Raw genomic sequence first — 27,885 nt, 5'->3', positions numbered from 1 at the left:
GTCCCTTGCAGTGGTTAATCTAGAAAAGAACTTCCCATATTCTATCTGAAGGATTTTTATCTGACCCACTGGATTAAGCTGCCTCTTGCCTGGAGAAATAGTTCTTCTTCCCATGTGTTTGTTATGATGCTGATGTGTGCTTGTGAGATGAGTTAAAAGGAGTCTGTTCCCAGGTCTGGCAAGGTGTGTATTTATGTGGAAAACAGTGTAAATAAAACCAACCAACCAAAAAGTCCTACTTTCCAGCTCTCCAGAAACAGCAAAATGTTGCATATTGTCAGCAGAATTTTATGTTTTGGGAATTCTGTCCCCAGCATGTTTGCTGCTTTTCATTTAGGCAATAAAACACAGCAATACAAACTGAAGTGTGACCCTGTCCTTATTAGTCACCCAAGTCTTAACAGAGAATGAGATGAGGTCATAATTATGTGATTAATGATAGTATCATGAATTAAAAAGCAGGGCTGGAGAAGACATTAGTTAGGCAAATTGAAGAGAGTCAATTGAAAGTCTGTAGCTGTGTTTTGCAGGAAGTCCCATTAAACTCCCTCTGGCTCTGCTGCCTTGGCCTGAGTCTCAGGCTCAGTTTTTACCACCAAACTCCTACAGGGCTGAAATTGTCACCCCCATGTGCCTGCTCATTTAGCTCAGGAAAACAACTCCACACAATTAAAGCTCCAGTGGCTCCAGAGCCACTGAGCACAGATAGGCACAGGGACACAGTTTCCATGCCTGAAATGCATAGAGATGGGGAGGAAAAGGTGGAGGAAAAGGTGGAGGAAAGCTGCACCAAACAGAGCCAACACTGCTCCTGCCCTCACCCCAGGAGAGCCAGGAATCATCAGGACATGAGGCATGAGCAGCACCACTGCAGCTCCAGGTTAATTAGTACCTGCCTCAGCTCTGCCTAATGAGGGGTGGTGTTTGCCATCCCCACCTTGAAGGCTCCCTGCTGCTTCCAGGTGGATTTGCCACATGCACAAATCCTGCTCTGTGTCCAGGATTGATGGAAGTCAGTCCTGCTCAGGGCTTTTCACTATGAGATTTTTAACTGTGAGCAGGTTTTCCCCCCGTTTTTTCATGCAGGGAAACACCAATACCCCTCACTGAATTTACACAGGCTTATCATAACTTGCATTTCCCATTTCCCAAAGAGCTGTACTAAGCTAGCTCAAAATATGAACGGAACAGAAGCTATATGATTAAATCCTACTTTCCTGAAAAGTAGTGTCTGGAAAATGACAGTATTTATTCTTAAGAACCTGGAAGTGTTCATTTTAAGGCCTCCTGAACAACTTCAAATACTTGGTTTTTAATGAAAAGCTGAAAAACTTGGTTTTAATTGAGATGAAAATTTAAAAGGCTTGATTTAACAATGTTTTCTGAGGGGACAAAACCTCTTATTTTTCTAGCCATAAAGCATCAGGAAGATGATTTTGAAAAGCCAGAATTTGTCCTGTTGTGACTCGAGACTCTGAGCAAGGAAGGTCAAAACAGAAAAAGGAGCTACAAGTGATTATGAATGCAGGGCATACAAGATAACAGAATTTTCAGAAAGCACAGGAAACTCCTGGAGAATCCAAAGCCATTGAGTTTTGAACACAGAGAGGAGACAACATTTATTTTCAATTATTTGTCCCCACAATGCTTCATTAGAATGCTATCCATGTTTCTAAGGCCAAAATACAGTTACCTAGTGTAGTTACTCGGGAGGAAAAAAAAAGGAAAGGAACAAGTAATTTATGAAAAAATGTCTCACTCTTTTCTTCTGTTATTAAAATTAGACTGTGTAAAATCAGCAAAATCTGAAAATGGATGATTTGCTGCAACTAACCCCATCTGCCAGCTAGAGACTGCTCCAAGCCTGGCTGGCTGTGGCACTGCCTGCTGTGTGATGCTGGCCATGCCTCTTCACACAACTCTGTGTCTCTTCCCATCCTCCTATTTAGCCATGATTTCTATTCAGCTCACAGGGTCTTGCGGCAAGCCCTGTTTTTATCCTGGATTCTGACTCTCAGGGGTCTGGAGCTCAGTTAGCTCTAATGTAACAGATAAATAACCACCTATGGCTGTCTTTCCAGGAGTGCCACCTTTGGCAAGCCGCTGGGTTTTCAGGCATTTCAGGAAAATGGCAGCTCTGCCTGTGTTTGCTGTCAGTCTCCTGTGTGCCTGACAGTGTTCCCGTGGTCCCCCTGAGTGCTGGAACTGCACACAGGCTCGCAGCATTTCCTTCCCTCTAAGCCAGCTCCTGGATGTCACACAGAAACATGAGTCCCATAGAGTGATGGGGTTTGTGCCTAAAGCCTCCACAGCCAACATGGGCTTGTCTCCCACTCAGGGAAATCACTGTTTCCTCCCTGCCTGGAGTCTCTCTCTTCTCTAGACCAGTGTGTCAAGGGTTTTGTGAACCAGGGATGACTGGGGCTGAATTGCTATGCAAAATCATTCTGTTCCTTCTTAATCTGCTGCAGGCTCTCTCACCAGGCTTCACCGATTTCCAGATGCTGCTCAACTACCAGAGCCATGACTCTGTTTGCATTTTGTACTAAGAAAAACTCCTCATTTAGGATTTTTGCTTCGCTTTTCACCTTTGCTTTGCTTTTTGCTGTAGATCTACAAGAGATGGTGCCTGGTGGACAGTAAAACTATGTCACCTATCGCTCCAGGCTCTCGCTGGGACACACAGGAGAACACTCCGCCCATTTCATCATCTCCCAGATCCTGTTGGAGCAAATTCCAGCTATCTGGGGAACCACAATGAATTAACATGCAAATTGAAACCTAAGCCAAGATTCATGTCACTGTCATCTTTATGTATTAGTCCGTAGATCATGAAAGGAATTATGCTCCAGCTGGCTAATTAAGTAAACATGAAGCAAAGGAGGGTAGCAGACAGGGGTCTAAGAGCCTGGGTGGAGGCAGGAAATTCTCTTGTGAAGACGGGCAAGTTTGTTAGGGGTAGTTTCAAAATGCACAAATGACAACGGCAGACCAACAACGGGACTTCGAGGTGGACTCCTGCCTATGTCCAAATATTGCACATATATCCATTTCCTCTGCCTCACAGAGCAGCAGACAAAGGGACTGTGAGATGAGACAGGGATGGAGGACAAAGCTTCTCCCTGCACTCTGTCCAACAACAGTCTTCCAACAGGTTTTTGCCAGCACGTGTCCCAGCCCAAACCTCAGTGCTCTAAGGCAGCTACAGCCGGCTTTGCTGCACACTCATCCAGGGAAACTGTACTCAAAAGATGGGGAACTTAGCCAGCATCCCTGCTGAAAAACCAAAGTGCCGTTCCTTACAGAGGCATCTCTGCTGGTTCCACCCTGATGGCAGCAGAAAACCAGCTCCATTTCAGCTGTCCTAGCGCGCTCTAGTGGGAGCCGCTTCCCTGCGCATTTGGCAGCATCCCGGCGGGATCCCGGCAGGACAGCAGTCCCTCTCACCCAGGGACACAAACACTGGTGTCCAAAGAGCTGGGGGCAAAGCGAGACACCGATGAATCCGTGATTTCAATTTCCCACAGAAGCTGTGGCTGCCCCTGGATCCCTGGAAGTGTTCAAGGTCTGCAGGAGGGGGCTTGGAGCAAGCTGGGATAGTGGAAGGTGTCCCTGCCCATAGCAGGGGGTGGGATGAGATGAGCTTTGAGGTCCCTTCCAAACCATTCTGGGATCCCATGGTGCTGTGAAAAAGTAAAGTAGCCTGTTATTTGTGGATAAAGTTGTTTCTTTGCACCTACACCAAAAATACCCAAACAAAATATTTTCTCCTTTTCTCTGGGAATTCTTCCTTTCACACAAATAGCCTGACAAGGCAAGGAACCTCAAAGTGGATAGAATTATGATTTTTTACTGTAAACTCCATATTTGCAATTGCAAACACCTGTTCAGGCACAGCCTACATGTGGGGTTCAGATCACAGAATAGGCACTGAGTCGCCAACAAGAGAAACTATTTCTTACTTTTTCGGTAATATTTTTCCTTCTATGCTTCGATAGGAACCAGCCTCTGGGAGGAAAGGAATGGGAGCATTCAGAAAATAAATCGTCCTTCAGTTTATGCACCTTTGGGTCTCATTCATAACCCAGAGCATTAGGAGAATAACTCAGGCTGAAATCTGCAATATTTATTCTATTACAAGGAAATTGGTTCTTTTGCAGGAAAAGCATTAGACATTGATATCACAGGTTTGGGAAAACCGACCACTGGTGTTGGTGAGTGAAAAGGGGATGTAACCTTCACACCCCAGGTCAAATTAAATGTGCAGGGCTCTTTGGTGTCTCTGAACTTCAGCTAAAGGCTCACTGTCACCTCAGCAGCTCCATGGGACCCTGAGCAGGGATTTACAGTGACAGCTGACAGCAGGCACGCCATGGATGTGATTTAACTGGGACCTCCGAGGAACACAGTAAAACAAAAGCTGCTCCAAGCTGATAAGGGCCGAAAAAAACCTCTCAAAATGCATCAGGGCTCTTGAGCCTCTCTGTTATTGTGGAACACTCCTGGCCAGCCTGTTCATCAGCTCAGTGCTGAAGCTACCCCACAGTTAACTCATAGTGAGTGGCACAGACAGTGTGATGCAGCTCTTGAGCAAGGTTCAACAGAGCAACACTTAGCAGCTTTTTATTCTCCTGGAATACACCAAGAAGATTTTACCCTGCAGTTTTCATGAACCCTGAGAGCAAAAGGCAGACAAACCAGAAGCCTGCATATAGCAGTAACCCTTGAGAAGCAGCCTGGATTCAATTCCACTCTCACCTCTACTGTTGTGCAGCATCTGAGACAGGGCACTTGAAGCCTCCAGGAGACTTTTGTGGTAGGCAATCCCATAATACTGAGTAAGGGGCACAGATGAGTGCTTGCAAGGCACAGGTCCTTGGGAGACTGGAAGAACTGAGGCCCAGTGCCTGGCAAACAGCATCCTCAAGGGAGATAGCAGATATCAGAACTTCTTTGCTTCCCACTTAAATAACTGCCAGGGAAGAAAACAGGAGTTTGAGTAGGACTGAGATGTATTTGTCTTACATCATGCTGAATACCACAATCTTTGCTTGAGGGCATACACAGAGCACAGCAGAGGCAAGGGGCTGTTGAGGAAAGGTGTGGGGAGGGATGTAAATGAAAGCAGGGCCTGCTTAAGGAAGATAAGCTTGGTATGATGGGACCTTTCAAAGCTGAGGACTGTGTTTATACAGGCAGAGATGCCCACAATGACATCTTTCCAAAGGAGCCTGGTGATTATGAGACTTCCTTTCTTGGGGTAAGACAGACCCAGATCAGACCACTGGTGTAATGCTCACCACTTGTGACACTTCATCTCTGAAAGCCCAAACGAGGCCAGCCATGGACATCCACTTTGAATGGACTCCTATTTTTTGGTTGGGTCTTCCCTGTCCACCCTCTGCTAGCCCACAGGCAGCTCCAGGTAGTTGGAGAATCCTACATTGTTTGCTTCCTACCCTAACGAATTAATCAACAGCCAAACTGACCTGTTTTTCTACACTCTTCTTGGTCTGCTGGGTGAAAAAAACCCCAACAATAGAAAACAGACTCACAGCAGAGACTCAGAGCTAAGATGAAAAGCATCTCTTGCTCCCTACAGCCTAAAGAGAAGGGAATCTAGGGTATTGTCCTAACACCAGCAACACCATACCTTTTGTATGCCTCTATTCAGCTTCTTCCTCTTTTTACTTCTCCTTATTAACACAGCAGAGCACAGTGCTTATTAAGCCTGATTTTTCTTTCTTGGATGTAGGCCCTAGTATGATTTAGAAATAACCTTAATGTGGTATTTGTAATTCTAGCATTTACCTCTTCCCATTATTTCCAATATGATGTTACTGCATTCTTGGCTCAGGACGAGCTCTGTAACGCTTTCAAACACCAGGAAAAAGCTCCAAGGAGACCTCATTCCTATTGAATAAATGATGGGACATGAGCAGAGCACAAGATATTTGAATATCCTTTAAACATCACCAAAGCCAATTAAAATTAAGCTCTATAAAGCAAAACTAAGTCTCTGGGGAGGCACACTGTCTAATTTCCCTGCAAAAACCATCCCCAAACCAGGACATATCAATCACATCCAAATCCAGACACTCCTCTAGCACACAGCCAGATGTCCCTTCTCAGATGCAGAATCACAGAATGGTTTGGGTTGGAAAGGACCTTATGATCATCCTGTTCCAAACCCCTGCCATGAACAGGGACACCTCCCACTATCCCAGGTCGCTCCAAGCTCTGTCCAACCTGGCCTTGGACACTTCCAGGGATCCAGGGGCAGCCACAGCTTCTCTGGGCACCCTGTGCCAGGGCATCACCACCCTCACAAGGAAGAATTTTTTTCCCAGTATCCGATCTAACCCTGCTCTCTTTTAGTCCGACCCCATCTCCTGTTGTCCAGTCACCTCAGGGCCCTTCAAAGAGTCTCTCTCCATGTCTCTTGTGAGCTCCTTCAGGCTACAATTCGGTCACCCCAAAGCCTTCTCTTCTCCAGGGTGAACAATCCCAATTCTCCTAGCCTTTCCTCACAGCAAAGGTGCTCCATCCCTCTCATCATGTTGGTGACCTCCTCTGAACTGGCTCCAACAGCTCCATGTCCTTCCTGTGCTGGGGCAGGGATTAAGCCAAAACCACCCCCTGCCACTCCTGCACAAACAGAAACCTCACCTCAGGTGCCAAGGGACAACGAACTGCTGGACAGGCAACAGAGCCAACGCCATTATTGACCCTGATAACATCCCTCCCCTGTTTGTCTGAAGGCAGCAGCATCTGTGTCCTTGTGCACAGGCTGACAGGAATACACAGTATTCCACACTGCTGGAATACAAAGTCTCTCTCCAACATTGGATAAAAATGCAGTGCTCTGTCAAATTGTTCATTTGCTCATACATTAATCATCACCAAAGCCCACCTCAGCTGTACACTTTGCACAACTTTTATTCTCTCCAAGGTGTGTATTTTCATAATGATACTGCTCATGCACCACTTAACAGTATATTTTCATTTGGCCCCAGCCACCCTCCTGAGCAGTAATTTATTACTGCTTGTCACTAGCTGCTACTGAGAGTAATACACACACTGGGTTTATTCAGTAGGTTTGGTATTTCTGGCTTGACTCTTCCTCACACAGACAATACTGCCCAAGCTCAGAGACTCACAAATCAAAAGTGCCAAGTGTCCGGGCCTTCCAGCTGCACTTGCACTTCCCACCTTTTTGCCTGCAAGAGGTAAAAACTTCCATTTATTCCTTTTTTTAATGCGAGTGGAGAGCCTAATGCATTCTGAGCGCTCTGGGAGCTGCAGGTGTACCGTGAGCACCTGTGTGGCCGATGAAAACCTGACAGAAGTAGGCAGGGATGCCTCGGGGGCCTGCCTGTGCTGACATTATTGCTGATTCAGTATTACCAGGTGGGGCCAGGGCTTGTGCTGCAAATTAACTGCAGGGCATTCTACTTGCAAAGCACTGCTGTCCCAGTGCTGCAGCTGAGCCCTGCTGAGGTATACAGGGGCACTGCACAGATTTTAACCAGTTAAAGCCAACGTGTTCAAGTTGTCACGTTATCAAGTGTTATCTGTGAACCACAGGGTACCAGGAAATCTGGAGGCCTACAGAGGAAGAAAAGCTCTCCCTGAGAGCTCCCCTTAATTAAAACATAAATAAAGCATCATTTTATTGCTTGCAAATGATTTTTTTACCTCAGACTTGGTAAATTAGTGTTTTGCCCGTGTGGAAGCTCTTGTGAGAGGACTTTCCATGGATGAAACTCCTGTTAGTACTCCTGGAAGAAATTAATGGTCCTTACTGCATTGCTTTCCACTGCTATGAGGTATTGCCTCATCTGCACCTCATTTTTCACCTGTGTACTGAAACACCACCGAAAATCTTGTATATGTGTGTGTGTGTGCACATACATGTACCTCTGTGTGGGTTCACGTCCACTCACACATACATACGTGTCTGTGTGTGTGTCTCTGTATGTTTGGTGCACCCATGCCGTGCCCACACATGTACCGAGCCCATGTAAAGCAGGAATACCCGGGCATCCCCACCCTCCAGGGCATCCTCATCCTCCAGGCCACGCGTGTGTCCCGAAATCCACGTGCCCGCCACCGCCGCCCCGCTCCATTCCCCGCCCAGCCCGGGCCGCCCCCTCCGCCTCCCGCCCCCGTGCGCCCAAATCCCGCCGGGCCGCCGCCGCTCGTCCTTTCCTTGCCTTGCCTCCGCGCCCTCCTGCACGCACCGACGGCGCCATGGCCGCGCGGCAGCAGCTCGGTAACGCTAACGCGGGGCGGGCCATGGCCGCGGGGAGGGTGTCCCTGACGCCTGGGGGGGGCTGCCCTGCCGCCATGCCCTCAATGGCCGCCGCTTCGCCTCAGCGGGCAGGGCGGCCCCGGAAGGCGCCTTAGCGCTGGTTCCCGCGCGGGAGGCCGGGGGCGGGCAGGCCGTGTTTGTGTTCCCCCGGGCCCGTGCTCCGTGTTCCCGGAGCGGGAAGGCTCCGAGGGGATCGGGCCCGGGATGGGTGCCCTGAGGGGCGGCTTCCCCTGAGGGGCGACCTCGCCTGAGGAGCGGCTTCTCCTGAGGGGCGGCTTCCCCTGAGGAGAACCGCGAGGTTGTAGTGGTCCCCTCCGCCGATATCACAAACACTCCAAAACTCCGCAACTTATCAAAGCTTCACTCGCTTAATCGCGTCGTTTCCTCTGTTCCCGCTGTTAAAACCCAAACGTTCGTGCTCTTCCCGCCTGCCAGCTTTACTCAGCGTCTCTGACAAGACCAACCTGGTGGAATTCGCGAGGAGCCTCAATGCGCTTGGGCTGGGTTTAATTGCCTCCGGAGGAACGGCCAAGTCCCTCAGGGATGCTGGCTTGCCTGTCAGGTACATACACTTCCCTGTACATCACCACCAAAAAGGCTCTCTTGGGCCCTGAGGTTACTTAAATTGTTCTCTCTGTGAACGAAAGTGAGTGAAAACTGGTCTGAAAGTAAGTCTTCCCTTAAAAGAAAATCCAAAAAAAGCCCTGCCCCAAAGCAAACTTCATAACCTTTTTGTCTTCAGAAGCTTTTTGTTGGCTGAGAAGCATTGCTGTGAGGGGAGGTGTTGGAGCTTTTTGTTTGGCTTCCTTGTCTGCCTTGAGCCAGCTGTATTTCCATGGGACAGTCTGTTACCGTGATGTTCGTATCTGCCCTGAGTGCTGCTCCGCACAGCCAGGTGAAAGCTGATCTTTGCCTGCTCTGGGACAGCACTGATGTGTTAGGAACATGTTCAAGCTCGCTGGAGTTCACTGGTCACAAATAATTTCCCCAGCACAATTATTTAATGCAGATGGAGCCTTTAAGTGTTGTGCATCCATTGTTGGAAAAAGGTCATGTGCTGTCACTGGGTGTTTTAGCCCATTATTCCAGGGAAATTTATTCTAGTTTCTCCCATGCTCTTATTTAAAAAACTAGCTCTGGCCAAATAAAGATGGGTTTCGGTGTAGTGATGAAAAAAAAGTCGATTACTTGGCACGGCAGGTGACTGTGACTCTGTTTTTGCTCCTCATGAATGCAGTGGTTGGCCCCTGGCACATACCAGCACAAATCTACATCACCCCCAGAGCTCACTGTTACCCAGCACTTGGTTGTGTCTCTCCACCTTATTTCCTTGGCTATGCTGCCAGTGAAGCCTGGAGCAAAGGATGCTCACATTTCCCCTTCCCTCATCATTGTTATTACCACCCTAAACAGTCACAAGGAGTAGTGAAGCTAAGCTGGGAGGAAAAGCCTTCCATTCTCTCTATAAACCATTTTTACTTGGGTTTGCTTATTTTTGTTATTCCAGTGTATTCAAGAAATAACTGTACTGCTTAGTAGGGTGTGACCCATGAATTCTATTTCCATTCATGGGAAAAGCAGTTGTTGTCCCTGTGACATAGTGGGGTTTTGTAGTGAAATCTGTGCACTTTCTTTGGTTTGAGTCATTCAGCCTGTCGATAAAGTCAGTGTGGTACATCTGTTACTGTGCTGCTTTCTTCTTGGGCAGAGATGTTTCGGACCTGACTGGCTTCCCTGAGATGCTGGGTGGGCGTGTGAAAACCCTTCATCCTGCAGTCCATGCTGGTATGTTCCTGCTAACACATCTTTCAGTCTAAAAGAGGGCAGGGAGGGTGGAAAGGAGGGGTTGGCAGATGCCTTTTTTAAGGGTTGTGTGGAAGAACCCAGTAATGAGAACAGATTGGCTCCAGGAACAGAAGGAGAGGTGAAAAGCCATGGGGTGGAGAAGTGCAGGGTGGCTGAATGACCTCCTTGTTGCTATGCTGGCATCTCTGCAGTTAGCAGAGCTCTCTCCCGGGGCTATAAGTAACAGAGCTTCTCTAAAAATGCCTTTGCAGAGTCAGTTGCAGGCCAGAGTTTAACCTGTGGGTGGGTCTGGTGTGCAGCACAAGGAACACAACAGTGGAGGCTTTAGGGGTGATTTCTGTGTGCTCTGATGTTCTCTGACTCCTCTTCAGCAGGGAGGATCTCTGATAGCTGGGCTGCCTGCACATTTATCCATCTGCTCTTTCATCTCCTGTTGCTGTGCTTGAGGTACCTCAAGTGGAAGCTGTTGCCCATCGTACGTGAGGGCTGGAGACAATCTCCTGTGACCCCGAACCCTCTCTGCTGTTCCTCACACTGTGCCAGCCTGGCGCCCTCATGTTTCTCTGAGTTCCTAGACCCAGCCACCTGCACTGCTCATTCTCTCTTGCTCCCCTTGTCTCATAGGGCAGGTGCCCTTTTTTCTTTTCCATGAAGTCCTTGATGATGGTTTCAGTGTTTCAAGAGTAGCAGCCAAGTGCTGAGAAAGTACATTGTTGAGGTTGCTGGTCAGGGTTTGGAATACTCTAGGATTTAACACTGGGGGAAGAACATCTGTTAGCCTGGACTTTGAACAGCCAAAGACTCTGTAAAGTGGAATAAAGGAGCAGAGGGTGCTGTCTGAAATAAAATGAAAAAGTTAAGATACAAAAGCTCTGAGGACAAAAGCACAGTGTGAAGGGAGATGTTGAATTAAAAACTTGTTGGTGATTTAGTTGTTTTTTTAAATGAAAATGCACTGTTTTTGTAACTAGGCATCTTGGCTCGCAATATTCCGGAGGATAATGCTGATATGAAGAAACAGGATTTCAGCCTTGTCAGGTAAATGTTGGGGGACGTGATGCAATCTATCAGTAATCAAAAACCAACAGCAGAGCCCAGTCAACACCTAGGAAGGGGAACAGTAGGGATTGTGACCTCTACATACCAGCAGATCTGCAGCCTTCTTTCTTTACCCTGGCAGGACATACTGTGTATTTAAAATACAGTTTTCTACAGGTGCCTCTTTTCCACTTGTAATGAGAGAAAACTAAAACAAGAAAGTTGCATTGTGGTATCCACAGGGAACTCAGAGGTCTGCATTTCTTCTGGTTCCCTGGGAATTTTGGCACGTTACACACAGTCAGTGTAGGGCCACTTACACGTGCTGCAGAGTTGAGTTCAGTACTTTTGAAGCTGCCTCATCTTCCCTCAGGTTGGTTCCACGTGTCTGATCAGAAGGCAATTCCCGATTTTGAAATGCTTGCTTAGTAAATATACCCTTTGAAATTTGCATAATGTTTACTGAGTTTCAACACATAAATAAAGAATAGACATGGAAAATGGGTCAGGAACACAGAGTTTGTTCAGACAGAAAACACACACAGATAAGAGACAGAAAGCTTAAACTTTGAGAGCCGTCTTGGGAGCATCCCAAGCTGCATCCAGAAGCTGAAGCAACAAAGTAATAACAAAGTTTGTGCACTAATGTACCAAAGTGTGGGAGTTACTTTCAGTTTTTGTTAGAATGTGTTTACTTATTTCACTCACACAGGGCAGTTGAGGGCTGTATGTAACTAACTGGTGTTAACATCCAACTGCTGCTTGTGAATAATCAGTTGTACATCAGGGAGTAGCTCCTGGTTCAGAAACAAATGGCTGAGCTGGACATAGCAAATTGCAGGTGTAGCCAGGGTGGGAGGTACAGTATGACTGTGGGCCAGAATGCATCTGGAGTTTTAAAATTGCCTTTAGAAACTGATGGATGGATTTCTGGGCTGAATTTGAAAACCTGAAATTTAAAACCACAGGAATCCTCTTAGATGGCTCAGCAGTGGTGGCTCTTCAGAGCATGCTGCATATTATAAAGCAGGCTCTGCTGAATTGCAGGGGGAATAATGTGCCCTTACATCAGTAACTTATGGTGCACTTGCATCCAGACTGGTAATTTGGATTCAGGTTCTCTTGCAAAAAGCAGAAGTAGCTGATCCTCAGCAGGACTATCTTTGCATAGTTGCATAAAATTTGCATATCCGAGTCAATGGAGGAAAGCCTGATACTGATTGTCTTGGTTTGCACAGATAAAAGCATTAGCAGTGTTAAAGTCCACTGGTTCTTGATGGTTTGCAACAGGTCAGGAGCATGAATGGATCAGGGGGAAGGGGGCATTAGAAACAGAAGAGACAGTAAAAAACATTGTAGGAAATTTAGAGACACGAAGGGTTCTGAAAGCCATACTGGAAGCTTATCATCCCTTCTGCTGGAGTTCACATGGAGTGGGAACAAAGGAATATTATAAGTTGGACACAAGGGCACTCCTCACAGCAGTTCTGTGCCATAGTGAGCATGCCTTGGAGTTCAATACCTTCATGTACTCAGATCAAGAGAGTGAATTAATTCTCTTGGATTAAAAACCCTGTCTGTGAAGGTCAGAACAAATCCCTCCTTTCACTACAATTCCTGTGGCTCTGGTAGGATGGGACAGGCAAGTTATTACATCATACTTGCTGGAATACAGACCTGCTTCTAGATCAGATGGAAAAACTAATTCCAGTAAGGTCTAGTCTTAGCTTGAGAGGGAAAACTCGATTTTCTCCCCCACTTTCATGTGCTACAGAGGCTTTATGGCATTTGGGCTGCACACTCAGGTTTCTTATATCGTTGGTATTTTGAAAGTCCAGAAGGTGACATGTAGGTCATTTTCTGCTCTTGGAAAAGTTGTTAAAAATTAGATTGACTGTACTTTGTTGGAATGGACCTTTCTTGGGTGCCTGCTCTCTTTTGAGAGTTGGTGGATGCCCATTTTCAGTATTGCTGAGTGCCCACTTTGAAGTCCTTTGAAACGGCTCAGGTTGTGCACCTAAATCACTGAACACTTATATTCAGGCACGTGTGTTTAAAGAAGCTCTTCCTTTAATGTGGTTGCTGTAAACTGTGGTTCTGACATTGTTTGATACACAGAGTTCAGCTGAGTGTCATAATGCACTGTGCCATCACTTGCCCTTGGGCTGAGCACCACTCTTGGCTACAGGATTTTATGCTGGTCCCTGATCTGAGAGACAAGACCATAAAATCACGGGTGCTATCTTGTGCTTGCCAAGCCCATTTTGGCACTTCTATTTCTTGCTGAATAACCCAGTTTTCCCCCTCAATTCTCAGAGTTGTAGTGTGCAACCTGTACCCCTTTGTGAAGACCGTGTCTTCTCCTGATGTGACTGTACAGGATGCAGTGGAAAAGATTGATATTGGTAAGTTGAAGGGAGAGCAAATCTGCTTTTCAGACAGACTGTGCTTCTGAGTGGTCTCAGTTCTTCTCTTTTTGTTTGGTGGTCTTTGCACACCTCTAAAGGAAGTCTGCTCAAGAGCTCGGGAGCTACAAGGAGCAGGCTGAAGGCATAGTTGGGTAAGCCTTGTTGCTTTTAAGCAATTAAAATGGCAATAACAGGCTGGCAAGGCATGCTGCATGGGGGGCAAGTCATGCACTGCCCTAAAGAAGGAGCCTGGAGGCCATCCTAGGAAATGCCAGGTGGACCATGCTTCCTGCTGAAACATGGCGAGCAGACAACCTCTTTTGCAGCCTGACAGTAATAGAAATTTAAAAAAACATGAGCTTTGGAGGGCAGAGCTGAACCACTGGAAGTGCTCTGAGGACGGGTGAGAACTTCACTGCAGGAAGCTATCAGAAGGAAAGGGGTTGGTCTGAATATGTGGTAGAGTACTCAGGACCTGAGCTGGGAAGCATGGACACCTGCATTAGCATGTTTTCTCTTGCTGCTAGTTATTAACCCCCCAAAGGCTTGCAGTGCCTTCACTGCAGCATCTCTGCTTGGCAGCCTGTGAACAGCACAGGCACAGTTCTGTGCCATGTGGTTGGATTGGGATTGGATTTTCTTGCAGTAGTTTAGTCCAAATGATGCCCAGCAGAGCTCTCTATTAAATGTTTTATGGAGTAATACTTGCTCTGCATGAAGCAATGCCAGCCTCTACTTTTCCTTTGCAGCAGCCTAGTATCTTGTATGATTTAAAGAGTTGCAATTGTAGTGCAGTCAGACTGAAGGGAGAAGCGTGGCATTTTATCTCACACAGAGGACCTGGGCAAGATTCATTATTATTTGCAGAGACGTTTGGGAACCTCTGTTGTGTGGCAGCGTGAAAGCAAATCTTCCTGCAGACCCAGTGTGCAGAGGATGGTGGTTAAGCCATGTGTGGGGACAGCCATCTTCTTTGGGATGTGGCTGTGCTGTTGGAAAACAATCTTGTCCCAGTTCTCATCCTGTTCCTTCGCCCCTGCAACTCTGCCTGGGTCCGCCAAGCCCAATGAGATTTGAGTCAAACTCACCAGCCTTGAGCATTTTGAAGAGCACTCTCACCCCTCTCTGTGCTGGAGGGAGGGGACACATTTGTCTGGCACAAAGGATCCATGGTGCACATCCCTTCCTGGCCTCAGCCCTGCCTCTGATTGTGCTGTATCCAGAAGGGAAGTGCTCCATGCCTGTGCCCCTCTCTTGCAGGGGGAGTGGCGTTGCTGCGGGCGGCTGCCAAGAACCACGCCCGTGTGACAGTGGTGTGTGACCCTGCAGACTACGCTGCAGTAGCTAAAGAGATGGCAGCATCAAGGGACAAAGACACTGCCATGGAAACCCGGCGACTGCTGGCTCTCAAGGTTGGTCACGTCTTCCTGCCGTGAAGGGCTGGGCTAGGCTCGTGTTTAAAGAGGTTCTTCACCTCTTTGAGCCCCAAATCCTCTGGAAGTTGATATTTCTGAGTTGACAGGTGTCCCCCATTGTGTCCCCAGGCCTTCACCCACACTGCTCAGTATGATGCAGCCATCTCTGACTACTTTAGGAAGGAGTACAGCAAGGGAGTGTCACAGCTGCCCCTGAGGTACGGCATGAATCCTCACCAGAGTCCTGCACAGCTCTACACCACGAGACCCAAACTGCCCCTGACAGGTGAGGCCTCGGCTGGGCTGGCCAAGAGGGAGCTCTGGGATAGCTGGGAATGGAGGTGGTTGGACATGTCTTTGAAACTGAAATACTGTCTTGTACCTTAGTCCAGGGGATGGCCAGCAGTGTCTTCACAGCTGCTTTGTTATGAGTGGCACTAACTTTGCAGTTAAAAGTTGAGCTGTGTGAGACAGGAAAGCTGCTCTGTTGAGCCCCACAAGACCAGCTGAAGCTCTGCTCTCTGTTGCTATAGGATTGTGTGTCCAAGATGCTTTGAACAGATTTATGTAGTGTACTTTCTGCTTGACATTAGATCCAGATTCTGCAAAGAAAATCCTCATCATACTTTTAAGATGCTTTTCTAGTTGCAATTTTCTTTGTTTAGTATCTTCCCCATTTTTTTTGTGTGTCACTATTTACTCTGCCTAGAAACCAAGCTGTTTTTCTCTGGGTCTGAGTTGGTTTTGTTCTTTTTTTTTTTTTCTTTCTTTGATGGATTTGAGCAGAGGGTTATTACTTTGGGTTTGTAGAATACTGCTTCTGTTGATGGCGATGGCAGGAAGGGATACTATCCTCACTTGCAAATTTGGGACAGGTCTGGTGTGTCTCTGCCATTTTAAAGGGTGTGCTACTTGCCACAGCGTTGCTGTAGTGAGGGAAACCCATGTTTTGGAAGGAAAGTCTGGCTGCTTTTGTTCTTGAGACTGCTCTCAATGTGTGCAGACATTGTCCTGCTGAATAAGCAGTGAAGCTTTGTGTTGCAGCATTTTCTCCTTTTCAACTTTGGGACCTTTTAGAAGCTTTTCCATTCCTGCACTGGAGGTTGATTGCTTGCTAGTCTGCCTCCCAGTATGGCAGCAGAACAGTGCTATGGTGTGGCTGTGTGTGGTGTGGTGTGGAGTGGCTATACTCACTCCTTCTGGATGTAGCTTATTGTTTAAATGCTGTTTTCTCGTCCAGAGAGAGGAGGAGCCATGCTCACAGAGGTGCCATGTCAGTACAAGCAGTTCTTCTTTCAGGGCCTGAGCAAGAGGTTTTGAGACCAGACTTTTAAATGGCCTTTACTCTTGGTGTGGATTTCTGGGCACTCCCCCAGTTGCTGAGGAGCCAGGGTCGTTGCACAAGAGCAGTTTGTCGTGACTGGAGTGCTTTGTGGGAGAAATCCTTTGTGCTGGCTCTGCAGGCACAGGGGTTTGCCTGCTGTAACGTGTCCGTGTGCTGTGTTTGCAGTGGTGAACGGCTCTCCCGGCTTCATCAACCTCTGCGACGCCCTCAATGCCTGGCAGCTGGTGAAGGAGCTCAAGCAGGCGCTGGGCATTCCGGCCGCGGCCTCCTTCAAGCACGTCAGTCCCGCAGGTAGGGCGGGACGCGCTGCCCATCCCCGGCCGTGTGGGCCGGTCCCGGGGCACGCAGCGGCAGCTGGAGTGGCCTGGCTCGTGTTTCCCGCTAGGTGCTGCTGTTGGAGTGCCGCTCAGCGAGGAGGAGGCCCAAGTGTGCATGGTGCACGACTTCCACAAGACCCTGACGCCCTTGGCCTCTGCCTACGCCCGGAGCAGAGGTGAGGGCTCCAAATAAGCCAGCAAATAACCAAAGAGCTGAGCTCGGGGCTCAGCACCTGAGCTGCATCCTCAGCTGTTCCCCTGCTCTTCCCTTTGCACCACACTGCTCCTCCAGAGGGGTTTTCTCCATGAGGATCTTCCTGATTGCTTTCCAAGAGAGCAGCCCTTGTATACTGTTCAAAAAGCTAAAACCACTTTGGATTCTGGCCTTGGTGAATATAGAAGACCTGTAAGATGATACATTTTTAAATTTAAATTTGTACATACACACGCACACATATATATATATATATGGTACTTTGACTAAAGGATCTGGATAAACAGCAGTGCTGGCAGCACACTCAGCATTGGGGTGCTCAGGAATATTTGAGTAGAGATGTTGTAGAGATGTTTCTGTCTGGTATTTGATGGGGATTTTTTTAAAGCTTTTGTACTGCAGAGCTCACAAAAAGCTAAAAAAAACAAAGCTTCCTCTGCTTTGCTGAGATACTTTGCTACATGTCTCATTTTCCATGGCATTCCTAGAAAATCTGCACAAATGACAAAAAACAAGGCAGACTTGATGAGGAGCACATTGGCTTGGGTTCATTCTTCACAGACTACCTTTGAATGTTGCTCTCACAAAACCATTGCATGATTACTGGAGAAATAAACCCCTAGAATGGCAGGGACAGAAGAATTTACCTTGCTGAATAGTGGAGCACTTGTAATGGGAATTGATTTCACCTTAGCTATGCCATTAAATAGAAAATACTGATTTTAAAACAAAAGGAAAAAAGTTGCTATATTTCTAGGTCTGCTTTCTTGCAGGAAAAGCCAGGTGGGATCATAACCATCTAAAAGCTTTCCTCTTTTTCCAACTGTCTCCCATCTAAAATCTTTCTGTGTGATCCTTGCCTCTCCTTGTCCTCTTGCCACCAAGGGTCACAGCTGAGCTGCTTGCAGTGCTGGAGGTAGTCATTACAGAGTTAGAGTTTTGACAGAGGCAGTGAAGAAGGAAGAATATCTGAACTATGGGAATATATAAAGGTCCATGTGTTTGAGGTAGGATTTTTCATCCTTGTTGCTTTTATGGCCTCCTTTTTGGTTATTTTTGCTGTGGGATTATTCTTAGCTCTCATAGTAATTGACTGGACTGTAGGAGTGAAGAGTTTTCTCTGTCTATGCTGTAGTTTGATAAATGAGTAAAATCAGGATTTTTTCAGGTGCTGATCGGATGTCCTCTTTTGGTGACTTCATTGCCCTGTCTGACATCTGTGATGTGCCTACTGCCAAGATCATCTCCAGAGAGGTTAGTGACAGCAGCAGATCATTCCAAGGTATCAAGGAGAATCATTTCAGATGCAGCCATTGGTTTGTAACAGCCTATTTGTTGGAGATTGACCCATTTTACCAGGAAGACTTTTACTGGGCCATTTGTGTAATCTTCTGATCTGGAGTGCAGAATTTACACCAGTCTTTTGATGCATTTTTTTTTCCTACCAATTAACACCTAGCTATGTGCTGGAGCCTGTGAAATAACAGAGCTGGTAATGCTGCTTTCCACAAGATGATTGCAGACCTCTGGAAAGGAGCCCTGGTTAAGCTCCTGGAATGCTGATGGCCAGCCCCTTGCCCAAGGCAGGAATTTGGAAATAGGTTGCTACCTGCCACTTCTCAGTCTGTGCTTTTTCCTTAGAATCACAGAATCTTTTAGGTTTGGAGCAACTTGATGTAGTGGGAGGTGTGCTTGTCTACAACAGGAGGATGCAGTGAGGTGTTTTTTTCCAAACCAAACCATTCTGTGATTGTATGATGCCAAACAAATGGAAGAGCATGTTCAGCTGGTTTGCGAGGGTAACATTTAGTGCAGTGCTGCTGAAAATGAAAAAAACTTGACCCACACTGTAAGGCACAAATGTGAAAGTTGTGTATCTCTTCATGGCACTGATGAATGTAAACTCTCAGTTTCCATGCTCTTAACAGCTCTTTTTCCAGGGTTTTTGCCTCCTCAGGAGTATCAGTATTGAAATAAGGATGTATTGGATTTTAAGCCACGTTTACTGTTAGGGCTGAGAAGTGGGGATGTCATGGTCAAGCTGTTTCCCCCTGGAGGAGGATATTAGTTATTAGTTCCATTCTGATTAGAGGGATGTGGGATGCTTTTTACTAACTTCTGCCAAGAGCTCCCAATGCTCTGCTGGTTTTTGGTGCCTGGACTGAAACCCATACTGTAACAGTGCTTTTGCTGCTGTAGGATACAGACAGACCCCAAGAGAGGTGTGTCTTCAGTGCAGGAAATGGCTGGTGGAGCTTTCAGTTTTCTCCTGTGGAAGCTGAAATCTCTGTGTGTCACAGGTGTCTGATGGTGTGGTGGCTCCTGGCTATGAGGAAGAAGCTCTGAAAATTCTTTCCAAAAAGAAGAATGGTGCTTACTGCGTTCTCCAGGTTTGTACCCCTGCTCCAGTCAGGGATGAAGCTGGAAGCACAGACATTTTGGGCCTGAAATGATGCACCTTCACATGCTGCAGCATACTTGTCAAGGAATAGTAATATTACGTGGTCAAGTCAGTGTCAGGTTGCCTTCCTAGTTCCTGCAGTGTTTGTTGGGACTCCAAAATCACCCAGTTTTGCTGAACCTGACTCTTGGATCACAGATTGCTGTCAGATCCTATTTCTGCAGCCTCCGAGAGACAGATGAGCAGCGAACGTCACTGCAGCATCACAAAAAGAAAATCCAAGGCTTAGCTGAAGTTGCAATTGTACTGTAGCTGCCAGGGGAACTGGAGAAGATGGCTCAGGAGCTTCAGGCAAGAAAGAATGAAATTGCAGACAGTCTTGGCAGCTGATTGCCTCCTGGAATTCAATTAACTTTGCAAGGATGAGGTCATATTGGTGAAGCCTGTATCCTCAGGGCTGAATGCAGAGCAATGCTAAGGAAAGTTGGTCTAAAACACTTCAGTGGATTAGGAAAAGCACATAAAGCATGTATTTAGAGCTGGTCACCTTAGTCTGGGTTGTTTCCTGTCTGAAACCTCAGCTAGAGCTCCCAAAATTCTGAGTAAGGCCATGCACAGATGGACGTGAGTGCAGTGTCAGTTCCAGTTAACCTGATCCCTGTGCTGGTATCAATTAATTGTGCTTCCAGCTTGGATGGAGATGTGCCCCAAGAGTGCAGCTCTGGAAAGAATCACGTTCACTATTCCCTTGAATGCCACAGAGGGCTGGGAGTTGTAGCTTGAGGCATGTGGGAAGCAGCTCCAGATATTCCTGCCTTTCTCTGGAAGGCTCTGTATGTGTGTCTGCATATTTTTCCCCATTTTGTGGAAACTGGAGGATTGTAGGTTTTGGTCTAGAAGTGTTTTACTGGCCTGGTTTTGGCTTTCAGATGGATCCCCACTATGAGCCTGATGACCTGGAGGTCCGAACCCTCTATGGCCTGAACCTGATGCAGAAGAGGAACAACGCAGTCATTGACCGGTCACTGTTCAAGAACATTGTCACCAAGAATAAAAACGTGAGTGTGGGACATAAGTGAGCTTAAAGACACGTGGAGTGAATGAACTGCTGGGCCTGCATCAAGGAATTTACCACTGGGCAATTTTAAGAGCTCCTAAAATATTTTAATGAGGTTTAACTGGCTCTTACCAAACAATGGAGCAGAATTTCTGGACCTAATATGCTTGGGTAAATCAAGATGGCTTTCCTTTGTTCTGATTCCTTGGATAATTAAGAGAAGCTGGACCTTTCCCATTATCTCAGACTACCACAATATTTGTAAATGCTCTTTGTAAACAAGAAGCTACCTTATGCAATGTGTTGTGGTGAGACAGCCATGTGCTAAGGATCCCTCACATCTGACTCATTGTTTACATCACCCTTCTGTGTGCATGCTGTTGTATAAACTGTGGCCTGGCTGCTATTGCTCAGCTATTTGAGCCCACATCACCAGAAAGTTTTCAGTGCTTTCTTTGTCTCTGATCTCGTTCTCATTAAAAAAACAGACATTAATGAACACATGATAAGTCATGGGCTCAGATATTGAGGTAATAAAAACTGTTTTCATAAATTAGGAATGGAACTTAAAAATAATATAGATATTGGGAGCTGTTCTAATTATTGTGGTCCTGGTTTCTGCCTATGAGCACATCTGAGGACAGTAAATGCAGAGGGATTTTCAGGCTTAAGGCCAGTGATGGAACTTGCTGAGATTGAGTTTACCCCTGAGAGCTGGGAGATCAGCTGCCAAACCAATCATTTACGGGTTTTAATCTAAACAAAATTTGCTGGTAATTGAAGCACTCAGGGTGTTTCTAGCTGCCCCGTTTTCCCTGTGTGTGATTCAGTAACTGTGATGGCTGGGGGTGTACATGAGTACCTGTCAGGGTGGTGTTGACACTGCTGCTCTGTTCCAGCTGCCCGAGGCTGCTGTGCGAGACCTGATCGTGGCCAGCATCGCTGTCAAGTACACCCAGTCCAACTCGGTCTGCTATGCCAAGGATGGCCAGGTGGGGAACTGCAGCAGGGCTTTCCCACCCCACTGCTCCCAGGCAGCCTGGAAAACGCTGCAGCACACAGGGAGCTGCTGAGCAGGGCCAGAGGAGCTGCCCTGCACAGTTGTTTCTCAAGGCTGCTTCAAAACCTTGCTGGAGTTTTTTCGTGCTAATGGCAGGGCTGGGTCTTTTGTTGGTGGGCTTGGAAAAGCTCTTATATGCTTCTGCACTGTGCCTTGAGACATTGCTTTCTAACTACTCTGTTCTTTCACATCATTTTTCTCAGGGAGTGTTGTAGTCAGTGTAGAGCCTTAGGAAATTACAGTAGCTGTAATTTCAGCTGGATTCTGACTGTCCAAATTCTTCTTTATTTTCACCTTTTCCATAGAAAGATGGGATATGCTTTCTTTTTTTCACCCCTCCAGGGCAATAAAAATCTTCTGTTCTTCCTGATTATATTTTTTTAATAAGCTGATGATGGATGTTGAAATTTATAGGGACATTATCAAATGTGTAATTGAGATTATGGTCACACTGTGGTTTTGGGCTAGAAAGGACTTTAAAGCCCATCTCATTCCACCCCCTGCCATGGGCAGGGACACCTTCCCCTATCCCAGGCTGCTCCAAGCCCTGTTCAGCCTGGCCTGGAACACTTCCAGGGATGCAGGGGCAGCCACAGCTTCTCTGGGCACCCTGTGCCAGGGCCTCCCCACCCTCACATGAAACAATTTCTTTCTAGTACCTAACCTAAACTTCCCCTCTTTCAGTTTGAATTTTGAATTTTAAAAAAGTCTGTTCTTTCCAAGTCATCACCAGGTGTTCAGCCTAAATAGTTTATCTAAAAGTTGGTGTAAATGTATTAAAGTTGTATTGTTGCCCAGCAGATCATTCTTGTAATGGTGCTGTTTAGCTGGCTCTTTGCTCTCCATGGAAGTTTTTCAGTAGGCCTGGATTACTTAAAAAAAATATAAAATTAAAATACAGAGAATGTTTTTGAGCTTTGGTACATCATAAATCAGCAAAAGGATCAAAGAGTGAACCCTACAGGTAGAGACTGAGCTGCAGTGCACTCCTTGCCTTGGCACCGATGAGTGTTTGTCAGGTTGTTGGTACAGCCTGAAAACGCTGCAGTGCTGTCTCACAGGACTCCTGGGGTCCTGTGCTGTGTGCTTCCTCAGAAAATGTCTCTGGACAGCCAGCATTTGTCTTTTATTCTGCTTTGTGTTGGTGTTTTTTTCTTTTAGATGATTCTCTGCACTCAGCAGTGTTAGATCTCAAAGCCCCAGAACAAAGGTGTCATTGTCGTTGCTCCTTTCCCCTCATCACAGCAGCAATTTCCCATTTCCCCGGTGCTTTTGCAAGTCTGGGCTGAGCATAGTGCTGCAGATGTTTGCAGAGTGTGTGTGGTAATGGATGTACCATATGGAAGGGAGAGAGGGCAGGAGGGAGCAGGGATTCCCAGCCTGGGCAGGCAGGGATTCAGCTGGCCAGGCTGCAGAGGTGGCTTGCAGATTATTTTCATGTAGAAAATAATTCCACGTTGCTACACTTCGTTCTTCCAGGATCTGACCTGCTTTGGGTCACACGAGCCAAGCCTGGGAAGTCCAGCTTGCTTTCAGCCCCATTGCTTTTGGTTTTCCAGGGGTTATTTCAGCCTCACAGCATCCCCAAGGATAGGGATGCCCGGGAAGACTGTGGTGTGTGAGACATGCAGAATGTGTAACAACGTGGCACCACTGGGTTCAGGAGTGGAGCAGCCCCTCCAGCAAGGTAGCTGTGTTAGTGCATTCCAGGAAAGTGTGGAGTGGGAAGCATTTCTGGACCTGAGTGTCATTAAATTTGCAGGAAGCCAGCTGCCACTAATTGCAATAAACACTTCCACTTATTCTGGCTGACTTTCAGCTTGTACCACGTTGATTTACACTTGCTTTAATGACACCATCATGTTTTAAATTAGCAATTTAAAATTATTCTTTCTTTATTCTCTATACAGTGGCATAAAACAAACCTGCTCATTTACCTTACACTTTCCCAGTGACTTCACTGTTTTGTTTGTCTTCCCAATGGTCAAGCCCTTTATTAGAATTTTATATTTCCAAGTGTCTTCAGGATTTTTTGTTTTCATTCATTACCCAGGGTAAATCTGAGTAAACCCAGACCAGTCTGGATCATTTTGCAAGAATCCTTTGGGCATTATCCATCTCATCCACTCTGTGCTGTTGCACAGCATTCCAGCTATGGAGTGTGTTTAGACTCTCCTGTGAACCAAAGTGTTTTTAGTCAAGTAATTCTTAATTTTCACCCAGTCTTCTTTTCTATTAAGTGATAGATTTGTTTTTTCCTACTCACCCTCTGCTGCTGTCTTCTTTCACTGCTCACACTTCATAGGCTCTGCTTAAGCACTTTTGGATTCCCAGGAGATTAGGCTCTGAAAGAAACATAATTAATTTTTGTGTAAGAAAGGGGGGGATGGCTCCTTTGTGGAGGATTTTAAGGTTTTGGCTGTGTTTTTGTGTGGGGGGAAGGCACCATGTGGGGCAGGGAGTGATGAGGTGTAGGAAGAAGGATTTTATGAAGTGAAAAAGGCAGGGAATAGGTACAGGCCAGTGTGAGGGGAGTTGCAGGTTCAAGTCTAGAGGTTGTGTTACTAAGCAGAAGCTCAACCTACTGCTTTCTCTTCTTTAGACCAGAAACTCCAGGCTGGATTGAGGAAATCTTCCCCAGTGTTCCATCAAAGCCTGTGCTTTTAAAAAGGCAAAACAGTAGCTTGAACCAGTGTTAGAGATAAACCTCTGTAGATGTGGGGATGCTTGTGAAGAATTTACAGGCTGCATCACTTTGATCAACTGAAGTACAAAGTCCCTTGCCATTTTGGAGTTGTTGAATACAGGCCAAAATTCAGTTATTCATCTCTTGACAAAATTTAGGTCACAAAAACAGTGAAATATTTTGAGTGGTTCACAGAGGAAAGGAAAAGGCTCTTTTAGAAAGGTTCTTGGATGCTGACAGATAGGAGAGCACCTTGTTCCATCACAGGAGTGCCAGGACATGATGAAGATTCCCAGCCAGAATGGTGTCTCAAAGGACACAGGACATCCCAAATATTAGAAACTTGGGACTCTTTCATGATATTTTGGCCCCTGCTAGCAGCAGTCAGTCAGTCTGGGGTACTCTTCAACATCTGCATCCCCAGGTAAAAGTTCCTGCCTTAGCCTAGCCTTGCTAGTCCCACTCTTAAGGGCAGGGTGGCAATTCTGGTGTCCTGTGGGACACAGCCAGCCCTGTCCTTTGTGCAGGGAGGGAGGATAAACCTCTGTGGAAGTGATAACACACCAGTGTGCAGCTGCTGTCGAGCTCCTTTGGGGTCCAGGGTCCCCTGCAAGTTGAAGTGGGTGGGTTGAGAGCAGAGGTTGGACATCAGCAGTGTTTGTCAGGGGAAGGTGCCACTGAACTGTAAGAAACCTTGCATCTGTTCAGTGTTTGTGCTCCCACCAATGTCCCTGTGGGTTTATTACACACTGATGACTTCAGTTATGGCTGAGCAGATTATATCTGAGATTATATTAAGCCTTTCATTTGCTCCTTGGGGGAATCCAGGATCCAGCAGAATGTTTTATGGTTCTGGTAAGAGGTGAAGTCACTGTGTCTTGATGAATGGGAAGACAAATGAGTCATTCCTTTGAGGGCAGCCTGCAACTTACGGCTTTACCATGTGTCCCAGTCTGAGCTGGGAACTCTGAGGCACTGGCCAGCACCTCGAGCCTCAGCACTGTGTCCCTGGAGAACAGTCTGGGGAGGAAATGGTGGGAGAGACTTGTTTCCTGTCAGATCTCTGGATTGAAATGGCAGGAGCTCTCCATAGGAAGCAGGACCCACAGGATGGACAGAAGTTACCAGCCCAAGTCTGACATCCCTGGTGGCTGGCTCTGGCTGCAGAAGCTGGGCCAGTGCTGTAATTTCATTTCCTTGAGATAAAACCACTGTGTGGATTGTGCTTATCTATTAGAGATCAAGCACATGTGCTATTAAATAGGGTTAGCAGCAGCTATTTCAAAAAGCCTGGATTCTGGCAGAGGGCAGCATAGGAGATGTGGTAGCTCCAGGGCCTTGACAATCTGTAAGGGTGCCACTGACCAACATTCCTGAGTGAGCAGTGGGTTTAATTCCTTGTCAGCCTGGCCAGACAAACTGCCCCTCATCCCCTGCACCTCTCAGCTGATGTGGTTAGGCTGTGTGTGCCTGACTCAGCAGAGAGATGATGGTGTGTGTGTGACCTGGGCTCAGACATTAGCACTCTGACTGAAGTGCCCTTTCCCAGAAGAGGCAGGAAGCCATAATTGTATTGCTCTCTTGAGGTGAAGGGTTTGACTTGTGTTATTTAGAAGGGTGAAAGAACATTTTGAGCATGACTGTCAACTCAGCTGTAGAAGTTAGCACTGCAGACAGGATAAACAATTTATAGGATCAGGAATGCAGACATTTCCCAAGTTTCCCCCACTAATTCTGTACACTTTCTCCACTTGGGTGAGGAGCAGCTGAACTGGGGGAGGTGTTTCCCGACAGGCTGGCTGGAATGCAGCATGGCCCTGATCCCTGTGTGTGTGTGTTACCCTGTGCTGCAGGTGATCGGGATCGGTGCGGGGCAGCAGTCCCGGATCCACTGCACGCGCCTGGCCGGGGACAAAGCCAACAACTGGTGGCTGCGACACCACCCCCGCGTGCTGGCCATGAAGTTCAAGGCAGGAGTGAAGAGGGCCGAGATCTCCAACGCCATCGATCAGTATGTCACCGACACCATCGGAGAGGTGAGGGCTGCCCGGGCTCCCCCTGCAGCACAGCTCCTGCCAGAGCAGGTCTTTGTGCAGGATTGCACCTGCTGTGTCTTGTCATGGGTGACTCCAAACAGCTGAGGGAACCCGGGCCCAGCATGGTGATCCCACAAGGCAAAGTGTGCTGATTTTCCCCTCCCATACTGCACTCATAGCCCCAGGAGCTGGAGCCTGCCCTGTGCCTCAGTGAGCAGCTTTGGCTTCAGCTCCTGGTTCTTCCCAGCAGTGAGGATGGGTTAAAGCTCCAGCTGATGTTCCAGTTCTCCCTGCCCTGTCAGAGGCACTTTCTTACACAGAGCTGTTTGTGTGGCACTTGAGATTCTCAGAATCCCTCTGACCTCCCTGTTACAGGCCATAACAAAATAGTATGTCCTTTTTAAGTATCAAAAGCCAAGAGCTGGATTAGGGACCTTGTGAATCACCTTGTGAGCAGTTGCTTGTTTAAAGGGGTAAGAACTGGATCAGTTGCTGTTTCAGAAGGTGAATCATAAACCGAGCTGCCCTTGGTCATGGGTTAAGTCATCTACCAGATGCCTGCTGGCTTTTATGGAGCAGCACATTGCAGGCAGAGCATCTTAGAATTCAGGAGGGAGAGAAGGAATCCCTCACCACAGGAAGGGTCCTGTGGTGAGGAGAGGGAAGGAGTTAAAAGAAAGAGCTGCTGGTGATGGTGTGTTTTAAACCCCCTGGTATGAAATTCCCAGCAGCAGAGTCATGGAGCAGAAAGCCTGGGATCAGAGGGAGGCCATCACTCATCCCCCTGGGGAGCTGTGTGCTCTGGGGCTGAGCTGCTTCTCGTGCCTGCAGGATGAAGACCTGGTGAAGTGGCAGGCCATGTTTGAAGAGGTGCCCAAGCTGCTGACAGAAGCAGAGAAGAAGCAGTGGATTGCCAAGCTGTCTGCTGTGTCCCTCAGCTCTGATGCCTTCTTCCCTTTTAGGGATAACGTGGACAGAGCCAAGCGGGTGAGGTCATGGAGGGCCAGGAGGTTGGGGTGGCTCCAGGGGAATGAATGGCTGTGCAGCCTGAACTTTTCATTTTGTGTGCACTGCTGAGCAAAGTCCCTGCACTGGGATAGCAGATCTGGGAAGCATGTTCCTGGTGGTTACTGCTCTCACATGGACCATTTCAGGGTTCCTAAAAGAGAGAACTTCCTGCTCCCTTAAGGAGCAGCTTTGGGGATGGGAGCTTTCGTTCAGTGGGATGTGGATGAGGGACTGGGATGCCAGCTCCTTCTGAGGGGATTTTGTGTTTCCATGCTCTGATCCTTGCACTGCCCCCTGTGTGTGCAGAGTGGAGTGCAGTTCATCGCCGCCCCGTCGGGCTCGGCTGCCGACGACGTCGTGATCGAGGCCTGCAACGAGCTGGGGATCACCCTCATCCACACCAACCTCCGTCTGTTCCACCACTGAGCCCTCTCTGGCACTGCCTCACCAGCAGCCAGGGCCCCAATGTCACTGGTGTAACTGGGAGGCTCCTGCAGCCTGTGCTTAGCAAGAGTTGCTCACTCTGTGAAGAGACCTTTCCCTGTGTTCAGGTACAAGTTGGCTTCCAGTGTAGAAATTCAATCTTTTGCAAATAAACATACAGTTGTTAGCTATATGCTGTCTGTGTGGTCCCTGTCACCCAGATTCTGTGTCCTCAGGAAAAAGGTTCATTTTTGAGGTGGGTTTTATGGTCCAGACTCTACTTTAGATGGCCTGTGGAATGGTGTGAAAGCCTGGCTTCTGCTCAGCTTCTCATGGACCTGATAAAGATCTGCGTTG

The 27,885-nt window shown here is 47.3% G+C and overlaps 1 protein-coding gene and 1 long non-coding RNA gene across 3 annotated transcripts; one reads left to right on the top strand and one right to left on the bottom strand.

Annotated features, from left to right (window-relative positions):
- Positions 1–1,593: 1,593 nt before the first annotated feature.
- LOC148223137 (uncharacterized) lies at positions 1,594–8,406 on the bottom strand. Of its 2 annotated transcripts, XR_015804690.1 has the most exons (5): positions 8,217–8,288; positions 7,699–7,781; positions 5,812–5,913; positions 4,759–4,972; positions 2,793–3,683 (listed from the first exon to the last, which is right to left on the bottom strand). It is a non-coding gene; the product is annotated as an uncharacterized LOC148223137 (long non-coding RNA). The 2 variants fall into 2 exon arrangements; XR_015804689.1 differs by lacking the exons at positions 4,759–4,972; positions 5,812–5,913 and having other exon boundaries at positions 1,594–3,683; positions 8,217–8,406.
- Positions 8,208–27,719, top strand: ATIC (5-aminoimidazole-4-carboxamide ribonucleotide formyltransferase/IMP cyclohydrolase). The gene is made up of 16 exons (XM_014882000.2): positions 8,208–8,275; positions 8,750–8,876; positions 10,023–10,099; positions 11,092–11,158; positions 13,475–13,563; positions 14,827–14,978; positions 15,111–15,267; positions 16,492–16,617; positions 16,712–16,819; positions 18,026–18,111; positions 19,158–19,247; positions 20,188–20,316; positions 21,215–21,307; positions 25,915–26,097; positions 26,929–27,084; positions 27,412–27,719. Exons 1-16 carry the CDS (start codon positions 8,254–8,256, stop codon positions 27,529–27,531), a joined length of 1,782 nt encoding a protein of 593 aa, XP_014737486.1. The 5' UTR covers positions 8,208–8,253; the 3' UTR covers positions 27,532–27,719.
- Positions 27,720–27,885: the final 166 nt, after the last annotated feature.

This window comes from Sturnus vulgaris, chromosome 7 (genome assembly GCF_052056855.1).
Source record: "Sturnus vulgaris isolate bStuVul1 chromosome 7, bStuVul1.hap1, whole genome shotgun sequence".
In the NCBI taxonomy this organism is placed as follows: Eukaryota; Metazoa; Chordata; class Aves; order Passeriformes; family Sturnidae; genus Sturnus; species Sturnus vulgaris.
This window is presented reverse-complemented; position numbering and strand designations above follow the sequence as displayed.

What these genes read in the sequence shown, in the direction of transcription:
- ATIC (XM_014882000.2), top strand. Translation starts at nt 8,254, where the DNA reads ATGGCCGCGCGGCAGCAGCTCG. An exon ending in GATGCTGGCTTGCCTGTCAG is followed by an intron (nt 8,877 to 10,022) that starts GTACATACACTT and finishes CTTCTTGGGCAG; the next exon opens with AGATGTTTCGGACCTGACTG. An exon ending in TGCCTACGCCCGGAGCAGAG is followed by an intron (nt 16,820 to 18,025) that starts GTGAGGGCTCCA and finishes GGATTTTTTCAG; the next exon opens with GTGCTGATCGGATGTCCTCT.